Raw genomic sequence first — 19,264 nt, 5'->3', positions numbered from 1 at the left:
AGATACATTTTTAATCCATACAAATTAATGAATTTAAAAGGGCATGTTTATTGAAAATACATCCATATTGGTTGCTGTAATAAATGGCTTATGTTAATGGTCAGAACATTCAAAGGATATGTGCAAAACCACCTTACACACACTGGTGAAGAAAGAAAACGTGTCTTTGGCAAGATGCCCCTGATCTTCTTAACAAGTTATCTACTAGTCAGACGTACCCTTCACACAACTTAAGGATAAGTTATTTAAAAAAAAAAAAAAAAAAAAAGTTAAATCTTATTCTAACAGGAAAAATAATACCCATAATGAGAAAAAAATCCGACCGTAACAATAAAGCTAATGATTTCATAAAAAATATGAAAGCAACTATTTGGTTCACAAACGTGACAGAACACATTTTCAAATATAAAGTGGTTCTAAAATTTTATACAGTTATACAGAATCCAATTTTTTAAAGGATTCAGCTGATATGAAAATAGCTTGTCTTGGTTACATGTACCACAATCACACAATATCACTTTCTAGCTCACATAAAGAATTAACATATAAAGAATTTTAGAGTGTGTTCAGACATTGATGTGTAAGATTCAATCATCTTACTGCTAATACATAAAGTACACGTTACATTTTCAACTTGTGCTAGAAGTTTTGAGAGACCTCTTCAGTTAGATTGTTTTAGGGTATATATAGAAATCTGTGAGACCAATGACTGAAACATTTGTGCTTTGAATTTTTAGGGTGCTACGAGGAAATTGGAAAAAAAAAAGAACACGTGGATGATGATGAAATGTAGCATCACCAAGTTCCAATTAATTTCAGAGAGTGGGAAAACTAAAATTTCACTTAATTTGTAAGTTTCACACAGCACGCTCATAGCATTTTCCATGGCCCATTCATCATGAATCAACATCTAATCTATAACAGCCGCTGTAAGATTTGGATTAAGGTTGGATTTAAAACATTTAAGCTCTTAAAGGCGTTTCAAACTAAGTCTTCCAAAGAAGATACATTAACAGAACTATTTGGTATATATCATTATAAATATTGCTTGTTAACTTATTGTATTGTTTGTCCATAAAAAAAAAATCCTCTTGTGCAAAACTCTTATTTATAGATATTTGGATATTAAGAAAAGCCAAGGACAACTATCAAACTATTATTTTATTACCTTATCTGAATCTATGCTTTTTTCTGTTTTTTTTTTGTTTTTTTTAATCCAAACTGAATTAACTAAAACTTAAGTCCCCAAACGCGTATTTTTCCACTCAACTGGAGGAGGAGCATTTTATACTGTATAGTGGGTTTAGGCGGTAAACTATTTAAGTGACTCACACCAAAGTTTGAGGTCTGACGTTGCCCATCTCAGTTGTAATCTCTAAGAAAAGTATCATTGTTCATCAAAGTTCTGCATTTTTCTGGGTAGTCATACTACAAAGATTCATTAATTTAAAAATGATTGTGTACAAAGTGAATCGGTTGCATTCCATAACAATCCACAGAGGTCCATTTCTTACAGATGTAACAAAACCCTAAGACACTAAATCATGTACTGCGATTTAAGACTGAAGTAATGAAAGCATTTTCTGTTTTGATTTGTTTAGCTAAAAGCTCATTCATAAAGATAAATACACTTTGTGCAAAATAGGAACTGCTCACATCAAGATTTGTAAATGCACTTACACTTCTCTATCACTAGCAGGGCAGATAGAGCGCAACAAAAACAGACAAGGCAGAGCGTTTTCTAAACGCTGAAAAGCACTTTAGAAGTATGTACGGGACGTCCCACACAGTCTTGTTATAGTGTCCCTGTACAGGATCAGTTTGCATACGCACACACTGTGGTAAATCCACATTGCACTCATCCAAAATGTTCCTGCTGTGTTTTTTTGTCACTACGTACTGTAGTTTCCTGCCTGCAGAGAACTGCTTTGCAGAACTGTTGCAAGCACCTGGCGGTGAGGAAGGCTGCATTCATCCTGGGCACCTAACGTCCTGTCCTGACGTCACAGCTTCAGACAGTGTGTCAGTAGCTTCCGTTGCATGAGAAGGACAACTGAAAGACACTGTGTGTGTGTGTGTGTGTGTGTGTGTGTGTGTGTAGTCTCAATTGACACAGGCTGTTAAAGGGCTTCAACTGCCCAAACATAACTCATAATACACAGGTTAAGGCCACTGTTCCAGTGTGGGGAGGAGAAGGCTTTCTCAACCTTTGCATTTTAATCATATTTAGTTGACATTCCCCCGCCTGCTCCCACCCCTGTTTTATCTAAGATGCACACATTCATAAAAATACTCGCTCAGAAAGTATTTAGTCATAAAACATTTGCTCAAATACAAAAGCATATGCCTCCATGCTCTGTCTCAAGTGCTCTCTCCTTCCCTCAATGAAACAAAGGTGTGCTGACTGTGTTTCAGCCCTGCGGCTCAGTGCTGGTGCTGTGGTGCGGTCCCTCCTGCTCGTTGATGGTGTGGAGGAGGAGGCACACTGGAGGGTGGAGCGAGGCGCTGCCTATCTGGTGAGCCGGTTGAGGAGATCCTGACGGCCCACGTGCGACCCGCCTCTCCAGCCCGCCCAGCGCCTGCTCCTCCTCCCCACTGAAGGAGGCTCGATGGCCACAGCTGTCGCAGAAGTCGCCCGCCTCCTCCCCCTCCTCTTCTTCCTCCTCTTTGTCATCTCCCTCGTGCCCCAGCAGGCTCTCTAGCTCCCTCAACTCCTTGCCTTCCTGGCCTGTCCCTACAGCTCCACTAAAACCGCTGCTCCCACGTGTGCCGCACACACACACCTCAATCCCAGAGTCACCTGTGAATCGCCTCCTCCTACCATTGGGGAGTCGGTCTTTGTCCTCAGCAGAACCCTCTGACGGGTCCTTTAGCAGATGGTCCTTGCAGGAGTCGTCCCCACTTTCACTTCTTTTCTCCTGGCTGGTTAGTCCCTCCCTATTGAGCCCATCTGACAGCAGTATCATGCCTGAATCTTGTGCTGTCTGCATGGGCTTGTTGTCAGGCTTTGGCCTCAAGTCTAAGGTGGGGGTTTGTGGTTCCTCTATGCTGGGTCTGCAACACAGACTGTCAGAGACCGGGGGCACCGGAGTGGGCTGGATGGTTGGACAGTGTCTCTCCTGCTGCTCAGGACCCAGTGGGCTAGAAGCCACTGATGATGGGCCTGTGTGTAAGGCACTGTAGGGAGGGGGAGGAGTCGGTGGCCGGTTGACCACCTCTTCGTAGTCAGGCAGGAGGTAGTTTGGCAGAAACCCTGAAGAGAAAAAGCATACATTTGAATATGCCCTGAAACTAATGTTTTATTTTATGTAAACACCACTGCCTGATTCCTAAATATTTCAGTATGACCTCACTGAACTTTCTGGACCACTATTCAAACATTCATAGAGCAATAGAGGGAAAAATGTGACAAAACAAGCTAATTTCTGGGTCAATTCTGTGCTGAAGATTGTTGCAGCACTGTGCGAGATGGTGTCGTAACACTGGCGAGGTACCAAAACAGCAATGCTGACCGTTTCCTGAAAACTGGGGCATGCAAACAGGGAAGGTTCTGACGCTGTGTGAAACCAGGGATACATGTCAGTGCAAACATTACATTTGAGCCAGGGACCACTGCTTTGTTTGTCACTAGTTTTAAATTCCTTAGTTTGATGTAACGAGGAGACTACTGATTAGAAATTAATATTCTTGAAAAAAGTTATTCAGTTCAGCCCCAAGTTTTTCTTTCCAAGAAACAATGAAGGAAGTGGGTGGACTACATGACATCGTCACCTCAGCAGACCTGACACAGATGTACTGTGAGTCATACACAGCTGGTAGGCTTAGTAATGGGGTCAAGTAATACAAATGTATACAAACAGATTTAATGATCAAACAATGTATATACTGTGTGCACTTCTGGGTACCAAAAAGTGCTTCTGTACAACAGAACTTTTTATTTTATTTTTTACAAAGGGAAGATTAATGAGTTCAGTGTGGCGATTCTTTGTCCCATTGAAAAGAACTGACAGCTCTTCCAAGCTAAGATGTTTGGGGGAGAGAGGTTTAGGACCTGCCTCAACCAACCATAAATACTTGTCATCAACTTAAGGCTGTTTTATGCTTCTGCGTCGAATCGACGGCATAACCCCGCAGACCCCTCTGCGTCGATGCGAACCCCTCTCCGAGCCCTCCGCCGTAGCTTGACGCACACCTCCAAAACTTGTAACCTCACGTCGAGGCGACGCAGACCGCAAGGACTGTGATTGGTCAACTCGTCCTGTGCCTACTGTGGGGAGTAGCAACATGCTAGTTCATTGACATAAGCTTCGCAAATAAACTCAGACATATTGTGGTTACAATGACGGGGTTATCCGTTTGTAAAGACCACACACCCCCTAGCATTCTGGCGGTGAAATGCACCGTGATGCAAAGAAACACGTTCAACCCCGACGCAGAACTCCGAAAGGGTCACGACGGCGTAGGAGCGATGGCGTAGGAGCGACGGCGTAGCTACGGCGTGGAATTGACGTAGAAGCATAAAACAGCCTTTAGGTGTAAACCTGGTATTCTGACCAGGAAGCCTTATTTAGTCCCTCAAGCTGACTTGACAATGATAAGCAAACCAACATTAAAAAAATATGTCAACGATGTCAATGTCGACAAAAATGACACTCTCAGCTCTGCTCAGTTTCTAGTTCCTTATCATTATCAATTTTATTTTGTTTGACTGGTGGTAACTACACATTACTTTAAGTTTATAAAACAAAATTGTTTCTGTGATAACAAAGTTCACACTAGTTGACGTTCACGGAGTAGTATTCATGTATTTTAAAGGGGAACTAAATTCTATGGTCTAAGACAGTCCAAAAATATTTTCAAATCCAAAAACTACAGTGCTAAAACTAGAATGTGTGATGCCATTGAACTGCTCTATGGGCAATGAATTGGGAAAGATGTTATAGATGTCACTGAGAGCACCCAGGGGAATGTTCTGAGAATATCTGTACATTTTCTGTTTCAGGAGCTCCAGCTCCAGACTTTATACTTGATGGCATCACAAGTTTTAGACTTACATCTCTGGTTTCTGGCTTTGAGAGAGAGTAGCTCATGTTCACAAATATTGATTGAACGTTCCTCGGCCATGGAAAAAAACTAGTGGAATTCTTCATTTAACGTGGTGTTCCCCTTTAAGTAGCTAAAGTTGTGTGTTGTTTTTTTTTGGGAGGGGAGCGCCACCCAGCTGTAAACAACATTGATATCACCGTATAAAGTTGCTGTAGCAAACTTGTTAGCAAACAGTTGACTCCTTACTCATATTGCAGACACAGAGCAACATTAGCATTCATTTGGAGTCGCGTTTCTGTCCACCTGGCAAAATTAAGTCCAATTTTCTCTCTACTTTTGGCTCCGTTTTGCTCTCCGCCAACTCTGGAGAAAAAATGTCTGTCTCTTTAGCTGCTAAACGCTCCACTATGTTCACTAGTGGCAAACTTTGTGTGTGTTGTTTTTTTGATGAGCAGGCCCTTTGCTGCATGTCATTCCCCCCTCTCTCTCCCCTTTCATTTCTTCAGCTGTCCTGTAAATAAAGGCCTAAAAATGCCCAAAAAATAATCAAAAAAATAAAATAGTTACATATCATCATGTTGTGTGTGTTGGAGTGGTAGCTCTTACTGAAGTAGAAGGGCACAGAGGGGTAGTTGTGTGCTTCGCGGTAAGCGATGAGGTTAATCTCATGCTGCCGTTGTTGCTGCTGCAGCCGGTGTTTGGTGCGCCGATGGTGACACACACAGCAGCAGCTCAAAATGAAGATGATCGCCCATACCAACCAAAACCCTGAGGGGAGAGGAAGATCAACACTGTCATGTTATGTTTAAAATGGAACTCCAGCAAAATAGATCAAAAGTAAATGTGATCGATAAAATAAACTCACAGGGTGATGAATAGGTCCAAACAGGAAAGATTGTGCTATACGATAATGGAAATGTAGAACTCTACTGTACATAAAGGGCATGCTGCTAACACAAACATAACACTGCAGATCAAATAATGCCAACATCTGGTTCTAGTGAAACATTCACATGCTTGTACACTATATGTATTGCATTTCAAATTTGATGACATAACTTCAATCATCACTGAGAGGTCCAAGTACAGTTTTTATTTCTAGAACAAGGGGCTGAGAGGTTCCTCTATGAAGCAACCCAATATGTAAAACCATATTATTACACCAGCATAATGTGATTGTTTAAGAACAATCTGTGCTTTTTCTGTATGATATGAAGTCCTAATTTTCTACAAAGGCATTATTTGTGGAACTGTACTATCTAGAATCCAGTCTAAACAGCAGTAGAAAGCAAAAACTTGGCTTCAAAAACATGTTTATGTCTCTGCCAACCAAGTTGCAGTTTACATCCATGTATGTCTAGACTCATATGTAGTAAATTGGCAAAACATGAATGCTTCACACACACACCTTCAACCTGGCAGCAGAGAAGATCTATGCAATCACCACAGTTTAAGATTAGTGTCACCAATTCAGTATCTGACGAAATGAGAAATATTGTCACAATCTGCCCTTCTGTTCCTGAGTTATGGTGTTGAATAATGGCCAGAGAAGTGTGTTTGCAGAATATTATGATGTCACAGTGAAGTTAACCTTTGACCTTTTGGATATAAAATGCCATCGCTTCATAATTTTATCCTATTAAGACATTTGTGTGAAATGTTGTCAGAATTAGCGTAGGAATTCTTAAGTAATGGCCAAAAACTTGTTTTGTGACCATTGTGAACAGTCCAGAAGGATGCTAGTGCCAAATGTGAAGACATTCACTCAAGGAGTTCCTGAGATATCGCGTTCACCAGAAAGGGACAGACGTAAGGTCACAGAGACCTTGACCTTCGGCCACCAAAATCTAATCCGTTCATCCTTGAGGCCAAGTGGATGTTTGTGCCAAATGTGAAGAAATTCCCTCCATGGCTTCCTGAGGTATGCGTTTTCATGAATGGGACAGACGGACAACCCAAAAACATTATGCAAGCCACGACTGTTGCCAGCATGGAGGCATAATAAAACTACATAACTTAAAGAGGCCTAAATTGTGACAAAGTATGAGTATGGTTTTAGATATCTTAATAGCGCACAATAGAACATAACTTGCCTCAAAGGGCACATATAAAAACATATACATGAATATATATGCCACCAAATGAGCTGAAATCCAGTTACTGTACATAGAAACGGACATTTTAGACCCCTGCATTTGATCAGACTCTAAAAGTAGAATACCTGGTTCCAAAGAAATATGAGGCTTTTTTTTAAATCATGCAGTAACATATAAATGTTCATTTTTCTCTGAGAACAGGCAACAATGAAATGCATGAGACTGAAATGTCCTTTTCTATGTAACTGGGTTCAAACTCGTTTGGTGGCATGTAAATACATGTATGCAGTAAATGTGGGCTAACATAACTAATCACATCAACTCATAATGACTATTTTTGAGCAACAGGAATTCATGATACATCCTGCATTACTTCCTGCATTAAATCATCACAAGTTATGCATTTCTTACACCTGCGTTTTGTACCCTTATTATAAAGTGTTACCTAATAACTTAGGGTAACATATAGTGTAAGGTCTGCATGTAGAAAAAATAAAGAAAAATATGTCATTAAAACTACATAATGTTGCAGTCCAAGAATTCAAGATCAAAGCTGTGATAATATAATTTATGCTGTAATATTAACTGTATGTGTTGCCATCTGGTGAGCTTGATGCTATTAATATAAGCGAGTAGTTCTGCTCCACATCACAACCTGGTGCTGCTAAAACATCATGGTTGGAGCCTGGAAGCGAGGACCACAGCTACTCCTTAGGCCGGCAACAGACTGGATGTGTGGCCTGAGCGTGGCATTTTTGTTGCGTGTCAGCTGCGTGGATTTTTCTATGTCTTTACACACCAGAAACGTGTCTGACGCGGTGCTGCTGCTGCTAGCCTTGTCTGTACACATGTATGTTTCCCATTGATAAAATGAAATACCATGTTAAACATAAATATATACTGATTTGATTACAGCAAAGACAACGTCAGCAGTATTGACGGCAAAATAGGCTACAGAATATTTCATTCTGTATTGACAGGTGCAATATTAGAAAATCGATTTTTTTTTTTTTTTAAATTACATTTATATCAAAACCTAGATACTTTCAAACATCAACATGTCATTTATTAATATGTATTTGTGTCAAAATGACTATAAACATCTTTTCGTATTCTATTTTGCCTGGAAACGCTTCCAACACGCTTGCGTGTCGCGCGAAAAATAGGTGTTGGTTCTATTTCTAACAGGCACGCGTTATCGGCGCGTGAGACGTGCGTGTCACGCAGGCAGTTTGCAAGCTCTAACCTGTTAACATGGGAGCCAAAATAAAAACAGACACGCCACGCAGCTGACACGCTCACGCCACGCATCCAGTCTGTCGCTGGCCTAAGAGCCCGTCAGCACGTGTAGCACGATTACTGCACCATTCTCACACCCTGTCGCGGAGAGCATTTTGGAAACATACTCCCTCTTGTATACAAGGATTCCATTACTTGAGTTTAAAACCATGAATCCTGCCCCGACCCCAAAACCAATGCCTGTTGTTGACCAAATCCTAATGACCTTAATGAAACTGAGGAAGAACTATGTCATGGTAGATTTGGACAAGGCGATTTCAAAAGCTTAAGGGGTCAGTTCAGCAACACTGCTGGAGCATGGATAGACATAATGTCAAAGAGCATGCCAAAGATCTTATTTCATTGCTGCCTTGTGAAGAAATTTAGCCTACGTTGTCACAGACTTTTAAAGAACACTTTCCAAACACGTAAAGTAAGTAAAGTAAGACATTTAATACTGCACTTACACATGTTCCCACAGTTCATCATGTTACAACTAATACACAACATACCTGAATATATAGTTCATTGCAAATGTTTTAACATTTTGAAAAACTGGAATGAAATACAGCTGATACATACATTTACAATACAATATTTAACAACAAGTAAAGAGCTGTAGATAATTTACTGTAGAAATGTAGTAAAAAAGCCTCTGAAGTAGTATTTAAAGGTCCCATATTGTAAAAAGTGAGACTGTCTTTTTGGATTATAAAGTAGGTCAAGGTGCTATATAAATACTGTGAAAGTATGAAAAACACAAAACACTCAATCCACAGAGAAATGCACGCACCCGGTATTTCGAAACGGTGCCTTTAAACGAGCCGTCAGGACTTCAGTACGGTTGTGATGTCAGAACTATACTACATATAGGTAGAAAATGCCACTACAGTTCCGTTACAGTTCCCCGGCTGCAACGATGGTGTAGAGAGGCCGTGATTGCAGATGCGGATTGTGGAAGACCTGGTAGCACTAACCAATCAGAGCAGACTGGGCTTTTTAGGGAGAGGGGCTTAAAGAGATAGGTGCTAAATCAGAGCGTTTCAGACAGAGGATGAATACAGGTCTATTCAGACGGACTCGGGTGAAAAAAGACCTGGCGCGTATCTTTAGCGGAGAGGAGCGCCGCTTCACGCACGCTTCTGGGACGCGGCGCGGCTGGTGGATTATCAAGCATTGATTTGAATGCCCGTGATCGCTCGCGGGGGTCCAGAACACAGTGCAGACACGCCCGGTGGAAAATAGGGGTTAGAAGAAGAACAAAAAGGAAAACAAGATACTTACACCAGAGCTCATAGTAGTAGCTGCAGCACTGAGACTTCCCACAGCAGTGTCCGGACTCACAGACGTAGCTCTGGTTGTTAATGCCTTCACAGTACAGTAGGCTCTGAAAGAGAGAAGCAGTGTCACTTTAAAAAAAGGAAAGTATGATCAACACCTCAACTTAAAAAAAAAAAATGCAACGCCATCTCAAGGCATCCGGTTACGGTTTGCAGTGCCAATAAAATATTAGGGATGTCCCGATCAGGTTTTTTTGCCCTTGAGTCTGAGTCATTTGATTTTGAGTATCTACCGATACAGAGTCCCGATCCGATACTTCTATAATAATTCAACTTTATAATACCTCCAGACCGCAGACATACTCGCGCTTTCCGCTTCAAGCTGCTTCCGTGTTCTACTTTGCCGGCATTTAACCAATAGCGTCTCTGCAACAAAGTGATGTCATGCCGCACGCGTTGCTGTTTCTATTGGAGTCAAAAGGGTCTAACTCTGTGCCACTGCATAACTATAGATGTGTTAAAAAAATAATGAGAATATATATACATATATATCCGAGTCCTGATCGGGAGGTAACGTCCGATTCCGATCGAGTCTGAAACCACGTGATCGGGCCCGATTTCCGATCACGTGATCAGATCTGGACATCCCTATAAAATATGCCTCTCACCCTGATTTTATTTTTTGACTCAGGGTGAAATTACGTTTGTTCTGTGTTTTACACTGATCAACAAAACACGGTTCATTGCCAAAGTAAAAAGAAATCTCTAAATTGATCTCCATTAAGTCCAACTAAAAAGTAGAACAAAAATGGTTTGGGAAATATTTGCCAATGTCAACTGCTTTTAGGAGCTGTAGAACAAGTTCAATTGAGATTACCAGAGCGTAATAAAGTACTGGCAAGGGATTTGGGGTTAAATACAGCACATTATTATTACATTATGTACTTCTACCCTCTAACTACACAGCCCAGTCGAGTGTTTACCCAGCTGGGTAATGATGAAAAATAAATTGGTTAACCAAGGCCATAACATTTTTGTGTTTTTGGGAGTGCTGCTGATCCTGTTCATGAGCTATTGTCACTTTAGCAGAGGACTCTGAGGCAGAGCACCTGTCTTGCATTGGATGTCACTCCAGAAGCTAATCAGAATTATGAACATTGGCAATTTGTCCTATTGTTCTGAATTTTTATGTTTAATTCAATTTTATTTGGTTTCAGTTCTTTTCCTGGTGGAACCTTCTCATTTTAGGTCTTTCAATTTTAATTTCATGGTTAAGTACTAAAATCCTTGTTGCTTCTTAGCCCAGACAACCAAAGTGGTTTGACCTGACCAACTAACTGTCATCGTGAGAGCACTATGTTCTTACTAGAGTGCGGATCGGGCCGCATTTTTCTGTCCGAGCCCTGCCCGCGTCCAACACAGCAGTAACCGAACCCGATCCGAGCCCGACAGGCATTAAGATATTTATGTCTGAGCCCGACACAGTTAAAATCTTGTTTTTTTCTCATACTAATGAGGCATGTACGTTTGTTTGTATGGAAAGCCCGCTTTTATTAAGCAACTGTAGGAAGGCATTCGGAAATGTTTTACTTAAACTTCTTCCACCAACTCGGCTCCGGTCGCATCTACACGTCTGCTTCCTCTATCTCTCTTCTGCCCACTTTCCACACACACACACACACACACACACACACACACACACACACACACAGAGCTCTCTTAAAGGAGCCGAAGCACCATTTTACAACAAATGCCTTATCGCGCTGATGTGACCGAGCCCGACCCGAACCCGAACATCATTTCTAAATATCTGTCCGAACCCGGCCCTTTGGGTCCCGGGTCGGGTCTCCATCCTCTAGTTCTTACTAGCAGGGCAAAAACTGCTACTACTTTTTGTCCCAAAAAAAATCTTACAACTGATGGTAGTTTCTTGAGTCATTTTTAGAGTGTCCCCTCTTTTGCCTGCATTTTGTTACATAGTACAAAGAGCACAGGTGACCTGACAGGTAACACTGACAATATCTCTGTTCTATTCAAGTGTCCTAGTGAGCCGGCATGCGCAATACCAGGACCCTGACACTGAACCAGCTCTAATCTTACTATTTACACCTTTGCTTTTCCTACTGTGACATGTCTACTGTAAAAAATGCCTATTTCTGATATTAATTGTTATTGAGCTAGTTAATTGTGTCCTCCTTTTCTTCAGTTTAGAAGTTTTTTTTTCTTTATTCTTTTTTTTTCTCCTTAAGTTGAGAGGAGGTCCGTTATATAAGCCTGTGGCTTCGTGACTTCTCCTGACACATTTCTTATTTTTCCAGGGGCTTTTTCTTCACAGTGTCCTAGTTCCATACATTAAATACATATTTCTAAACAGGTTTTAAGTAGTATACAGGTACCATCCTCTATGTATGGTGTGTAGTTTTTACACACTGAAAAAATGACAAAACAGTATTCTCAAAGAAAGTCAGTATGCATACTTAGAGTTTTTTGAGAGTGCTGTTGATGTACATTACTGTCCCACAATGCAATTCACAAAATAAAAGGGAGGAATACTCAAAGCTGCAAAAACATTATTATACAGTAAAAGTTGATATACTTACCAAAAAAAAAAAAAACTGTATACTATAAAGATTAGTATATAGTGCATCCTTTGCACAGTTAGTATGTAGTATAGGATTGGAACTGAGCAATTTTTACATGCCTAGCCCTGATCTTTGATTTAGAATAATAATAATAACACTGCAGATATCTAAGTTGTAGCCAACATTTATACTTAGCTCTGAAGTAAACAACTTAGCCACTTGTGGTGGAAAGGTGTTTAAGCCCCATATCAAGTGCAAATTTCTGAACGGCAACCAGCAAAACAACTCAGTATGTTGCCGCAGCTCTAATACACAATTTCAACTCAAAGGTTTAGCTGAGGCCTAATCAGAGCTTCAAAATTTCAGAATGTGTTTGACTCGACAGTCCTCTTTCATCAAAAATCAATTAGGCATTTGACTCCACTACAAAAGTCTGTTTTAACCGTCAATATAGCAAAATAGCAACCATGCCTGATTAAAAAGTAAACCTGACTTATAATACCTGCCATATTCATGGACAGGGACACAGGCAAGACCATAATTAGATCAGATAGATCTGCATAGTGCCAAAAGACAAGGAGCACTGTAATCAAAATCCTCTCATGAGAAAAGTCTGTGGATTTTTCCAGGAAGATCCCTCACGTTTTCTTCTAGATTAGCTTAATGATTAGCTAGACAAAGTCCTTATAGAAAGATAGTTTTGCTCTCTAAAGATTACCAGCACAGGTCCCAGATTGTGAGGCATGATGATCCAGGGTCCAAAAAAATCCCAGACAAGTCCCTCCAACCTCCTCGGTCATTATCCCACAAAAGAAGTCAAACAGCTCTCAAACATACTCTCACTCCCTCTCCCTGCCTCCCTCTCTCCCTCCCTTTTTTTTCTATGTCCCCACACACACACACACACACACACACAGAGAGAGAGAGATTGCTCTACGGAAATTTCCAAGCAGCAGCAGAGAGCGAGCTCCTAGCTGGGCCGCTGCATGATGATACTGTAAGGCATACAGGGTGGTGAGAGGTGTGTGAGGCCTGGAGAGAATGGCAAGAAAAGCACTGAAAAAGCCAGACACAGAGCAGTAACACAGGAATGATTCGTCACACACCAGATCAGCAGAAACCAAGCTGCTGAGCTGCTTACAAATGTGTCCACAACCTCAAACCCGAAAGATTAGTCATTTCTCAACAGCTGTTTCAACCTTATTAACATGTCATTTACAAAAAAGAACAGCCCCAACATTTAACAACAGGATTTAACATGTTTAAACACATGATGCTCTGTTTCTCCACTTTGTCTCTGATTACTTCAGCTGTTTTCACTGACTCACTTACTACCCTCCACCATGTGGAGTACCATACTTGGCAGGCTGAGTCCTTCTTGCAATTCGATACAGATAACCATCTAGATTGTTTGGGTCTTTAGCCTGCGCTGCATAAAGACAGCCGAGTACTGAAGGGGCTCAGGGTTTCATAAATAGGCCTTCGTGAAGAAATAGTGCTCCATGTAATCTTTAAAAAATTAGGTGACAGTTTCCAGTTATGGACTCTTTCCAATCTTCTGCTGATGTTTTTATTTTTATTTAATTCTTTTTCCCATTTCTACTTGACATTATATTATCTACAATGGTGAGCTTTTGCAATATTTTGTAGATATTTGAAAACTTTTCTTTCAATCATGTCATGTATTAAGGCATTTTTTGATTTATCCTCTTCAAGATGTTTCATAATATAACTTCTCACCTGTAAATACTTAAACAAATGTTTTTGAGAGAGATATTACTAGCCCTTTCCTAGCCCAGCAATCTTTTTAGATTTTATCAGTTCATGCGCCTTTAAGACATTAATTAATAAATTAATAAATACTGGATGAAATTTGCTTGGAAAATAAGAATGAAATATATTTGATTACACCTTATAAGCATGGGAAATGTCACCCCTTAGCAGGAAATAGTTGCTGGAGAGGATGTGGGGAACATGTAGCAAACTATACACACACATTTCTTACACAATTCTTATGTCCACATTTATGTCCTTTCAGAAAGAGATTGAGAAAACCCCAAAGTATATTATTGACTTAAAAGAACCTCTGATGGAGCTAGAAAATATTTTTGTTATTTGCTACTAGGAAAGATAAAATTGGTGGACATGCATCTTTTAAACACATTGCGTGTGACGGCCAGAAAGCAGGTGACAAGGACATGGAAACAGCCAAATCCACCAAAACTAAATGCGTGGCTATTAACAATAGAACACATTTTGTAAATGGAAAAAAAAAATTATTTTACAATCAGAGATCACATATGCAAATGGAATAAGATAGAATCTGTAAAATAAAATATTATCTCAATCTAGCCCAAGATTTGCAATAAGGTACTCCTGCCCCATTATAATCCCAATAACCCCTTACCCTTCATACCCTTTTTTTCTTTTCTTTTTTGTTTGTTTGTTTTATCTGTACACATTTTGAGCTATCCGCGTGTATGTCTACGCCGTATATAGCGGACGGGTTGCAGACTGATCTCAATAAGCGGCGTATGTATGACACGCCAATTCGTATGCCATTTTGGCATGTTATCAAGACGCATAATCGCTTTTCGGACGGTTGGGTTTAGGAAAACCATAACAGGGTTGGGTTTAGGAAACGTGACACGTGGGACACGATCCCCGGTCTCCTGGGTGAAAGTCCTGTGTTGTTTGACCCATCCAACACCCCAACCAACCTCCCTATGCGGATTTTCGGGCTTTCATACTACTCGCTACGGCGTAAATTGACACACAATTGCAAGGTAATGTAAGTCAATGGAGGCCAAACGGCGTTGATAAACACACTAAAAAGCGATTATGCGTCTTGACAACACGCCCAAATGGCATACGAATTGGCGTGTCATACATACGGCACTTATTGAGATCAGTCTGATCATATAGCTGAACCTAAAAAACATGTAAGTCATGTAAGGAGAGCATTCCTAAATAACTTTTACCTTAAAAGACAGACAGCAAAGAATACGGACAGACTAGATTCTACCTGTCTCCGATCCAAACAGGCAACAATGAAACTATCCACCTCTCTCATGCAATACTCTACCAGATTAAAGGCAGATTTGGTTACCATTCCAGAAATGATTGCTGCGTTTGAAAATAATAAACCTTAGTAATGAGCAGCTGATGAAATGAGCAGACAATGAGAACAGTTCACAAATTCCCTGGTGACTATCAAATACTGTTCCTGGAGATAAGTGGCTACAGTTCTTAGTTCATTCTGACTGCACAGTCAGAGTTGATCCACTTAGCACCGGCCTGTAGGACTTGGCAAGTTAGCTGATGCAAGACCTCGCTGACCCCTTATTTATCATTCCGTCCTGCAACAAAGAAAGGTGCTCTTTCATAGTCATCAAGGTTATGCATAATAAAACACCACTGATGCGTTACTAGCAACCGTTAATGCCATACACTCCCCCCAAAGAACAAACTTTAACAGCTGAGGAGGTCAGTTCAACAAGCACAAGTTGCCTCATATCTAAAAGTTAGAACATATGGTATGTTTGCCAGCACTTTTAGATATAAGATTTAGACAAACTCTAGCTGTTATTTCTAAAGTTTCATTCCTACTTGTATTTTGGGTTTCTAACATGTTTACACACTTAAATGATCGAAATACACTAACTCATACTCTGTCTGTCTGAATATACCTGTATTTACCCTCTGTTTTAGATGCTTAATTTTAGCACCTGTCTCTTTAAGCCCCCCTCCCAAAAAAACCCATTCTACTCTGGTTGGTCCAGCGTTTCCAGATCTTGTCATTGCTGCCGGGAATGCTACCTACAGTATATATAGTATATGGTATAGTTGTGACATCACGACCACACAAAGTCCTGACGGCTCATTTAAAGGCACAGTATTTATATAGCACCTCAACTTTAAAATGAAAAAATGACATGTAAATCTTAATTTTTACAATATGGGACCTTTAAATGACTACAATAAAGCTTAGACATAGAACTGTTGGTTCCACAATAGACCCAATTTTCAGCACTAATATTATTTACACTGTTGTATATATTGTAGTACTCATATCTCTATTTTTTTTAAAGATCATTTTTTGGGCTTTTGGCCCTCATTGGATAGGACAGCTGAGGACAGGAAAGAGGGCAGAGAGAGGGGGATGACGTGCAGCAAAGGGCCACGGGTCGGAATCCAACCCAGGCCGCTGCTGTAAGGACTGAGCCTTATTGCATGGAGCGCAAGCTCAACCAGGTGAGCTACCTAAATAATGCACATTTTTATAATATATAAAATATAATATATATATAATGCACATATTTTTATTTTCACATAAATATTTCTTACTTTTAATTTGTTTCAATATTTCCTATTCTATTTTCTTTCTTATTTCTATTTGTTCTTTATTTATTTATATATTTCTACTTGAGAATTAGGGCTGCACAATATATGTTTTTTTTATTGTCATTGCGACATTAACTGGTGCAATATACACATCGCCAAAGGCTGCGACACATTGCGAAAGACACTCAGAGATTTGTTCTGTTAGTTGAAAACTGCACTTTATAATGTTAGGTAGGGTAAATGTCACTCTTTTTATTCAATGTTTAATTTGTTCAATAAAAGAAAGTTTGAAATGATTTCCTTTCATTTGTTTTAAATTCAACATGCAATTTGTTGTGTGAAATGCAGAACTGAGTATACTTCAATATCTGTTTATCGCAAGCAATATCGTTATCGCCATTCAACGTTATCGCATTTTGCATATTTTCCTCATATCGTGTAGCCCTATCGAGAATGGAGCATATGTAACAAACCCAATCCCCTCCCAATCCAGAGATCAATAAAGTATTTGGATTGATAAACAACAGCCACTGAATACATCACGATGAGAAAGCTCATATCACCAGGAAGTGATTTTTGACAAATCGGGAAACTGAAACAATACAGGTCTTGTGGATAAACTGGTTAAACTAGAAGAAATGCATATAATCAGGCTGTAGATAAGATTTAGAAAGGATGCCCAGTTCAGAGATATTTGAGCACAATAGCTACTGATAAAACAAAGACAGGGCTATCTTGTATGAAAGGACTGATTACGTCCTGGTATGGGTAATTACTGAGAGGTTCTCTCCAACCTTTTTTTTTTTTTTTTTACAACAAATGGATTGACAAATAGCTCACATTTACAGTAACTGCAAATTATTAGGGAATTATGTGACAGGGATGCCTATTACGGCCTTAATCTAGATTATCATTAAAATTGATTTAGTCTCGCTTATGAAGTAGTTGTGATGTATCCTTGAGTCTCTTATCAGCAAAAATGCAGAACCATGAATGCAGAATGTTGTTACTGCATCTATTTACTCATGCTACTGTAAGTCGAACATGCTTGCAACAACATAATGCGAAATCTGCTGCGTTTCCACACACATTTATAAATTAGTCTTACTTAGTAGTTTGCAATTTTGTGGTTTCATACTCATGTTGTGCACACTTAGAAGTTTTCACTGAACAGTCATATGACCAAGAATGATTACTGACTAAATATAGCCTAGGCTATACCCTATGTTAATTGTGGAGAAGGACCAGTACTGGATGCTGACTAATCAATACATCATTCAAATTATGCATCATTAGTGTACCCATAAGAAGCACAACAATATATAATATTGCCACCACAGCATGTCTCGAAAACATGTAGCGTCAAAAGGGTAAGACTGCTGCGATTATAACAATGTCATTGTCAACACACTGACAATAAAATCGAACATTATCTTGACAGAATAGCTATTAGGTTCATTAACTAATATAACCATTTTCAGTTTTGCTGGCAAAGATTAATACCAATAAGTGCTAGCTGTTATGTCTACCTGTGTGGCAGCATTCATACCTGAATAACTGCTTTCATTGTTTATGCAACTCACTTCTGGCTAAAATGTCAATCCTTTACCATAAACACAACAGAGCAAGGCCCTGGCTCATAAGTGTCCCTTTACTTCAACAATGCTAGGTACGTTAGCTATCGCAGTTAGCAACTGAACTCAGTCAGCATGCTAACATCTTTCTTGACAGCATAGTAAGTTAAAGCAAGCCACTAATTACAACATATATGCTGTGCTGCAATAATGCAATAAGTTTGCTAACTTAGCCGGGTAACTAGCTAGCTAACAGTCCTGTGAGAGAGAGCCTTGTTTTTGACTGCTCAGCCTTACCCTGTCTGCTGCGGACTCGGTGGGGTTGACAGAGCCAACAGCGTGCAAAAACAATCCCATTTTAATAGCCGAACATACGCCTCTCATTCCTCCAAAAAGCAGATAACGTTACAGCTTCGGCAAAAACATACGCATGCAAACACTGTTGTTCACAAACTGTGTCCGAATATCCTCAACTATTTCGCGGGCCCTATCGCTCTGAGAGGCCGCTGCATGCGCCGCCTCCTCTGCGTACTCGACATTTCAACTAGGCACGGTGCTGGCGCAACTGGTTGCTGTCGGTGCCACTGATACAGCTGTTACACAAGCCGTTCCTCCAGCAAAAGCACTCTGCCTTGGTCTGCTGGGTGTGGCGTGGTCACCTCTACCCGATCCATGTGCGCAACGTGATGGGCGTTCAGTTGCGTGGATCGCCACTAGTTTTGCGGACTGACCCGTGATTGGACAGCTCGGGCCAGCTGGGAAAGGACTGACCAATCACTGATCGGTGCGTCTCTAGTGCATGGCCTTGTTATCTTCCTGGGTTCCCCTTCTGAAGTTTATGGGGACACATGTACAAAACACTCATCTCTTCTCGAGTTTATGGGAGCACACGTTTAAAATCATCTCTTTCCTCGTGACCCTTTAACCATGTTATCCCCCTCCCCCGTATTATACCGTATTAAATGTAAAAAGTGATACAAGTGATTGGAAAGAAGATTTAAATTGTACACAAGGCAAATATCAAATTAATACCCATTATGTGTACGGGCCAGTTTATACTGAAA

General features: G+C 40.3%; 1 protein-coding gene across 2 annotated transcripts; it reads right to left on the bottom strand.

Moving 5' to 3' along the window:
- Nucleotides 1-28: 28 nt before the first annotated feature.
- wbp1lb (WW domain binding protein 1-like b) lies at nt 29-19,211 on the bottom strand. 2 transcript variants are annotated; one of them, XM_031289568.2, is made up of 4 exons: nt 18,498-19,211; nt 9,705-9,807; nt 5,653-5,814; nt 29-3,253 (listed from the first exon to the last, which is right to left on the bottom strand). In XM_031289568.2, exons 1-4 carry the CDS (start codon nt 18,582-18,584, stop codon nt 2,412-2,414), a joined length of 1,194 nt encoding a protein of 397 aa, XP_031145428.1. In that variant the 5' UTR covers nt 18,585-19,211; the 3' UTR covers nt 29-2,411. The 2 variants fall into 2 exon arrangements, with proteins under 2 accessions (XP_031145428.1, XP_031145429.1); XM_031289569.2 differs by lacking the exon at nt 18,498-19,211 and adding an exon at nt 13,001-13,145.
- Nucleotides 19,212-19,264: the final 53 nt, after the last annotated feature.

Source organism: Sander lucioperca, chromosome 4, assembly GCF_008315115.2.
Source record: "Sander lucioperca isolate FBNREF2018 chromosome 4, SLUC_FBN_1.2, whole genome shotgun sequence".
Taxonomy (NCBI): Eukaryota; Metazoa; Chordata; class Actinopteri; order Perciformes; family Percidae; genus Sander; species Sander lucioperca.
This window is presented reverse-complemented; position numbering and strand designations above follow the sequence as displayed.

Bases quoted from the DNA above. Each gene is read 5' to 3' on its own strand.
- wbp1lb (XM_031289568.2), bottom strand. From the start codon at position 18,584: ATGAGAGGCGTATGTTCGGCTATTAAAATGGGATTGTTTTTGCACGCT. The intron at 9,808-18,497 runs GTAAGGCTGAGC...TCTCTCTTTCAG, and splicing joins CCGAGTCCGCAGCAGACAGG to AGCCTACTGTACTGTGAAGG. The intron at 5,815-9,704 runs GTAAGTATCTTG...CTCTCCCCTCAG, and splicing joins CTACTACTATGAGCTCTGGT to GGTTTTGGTTGGTATGGGCG.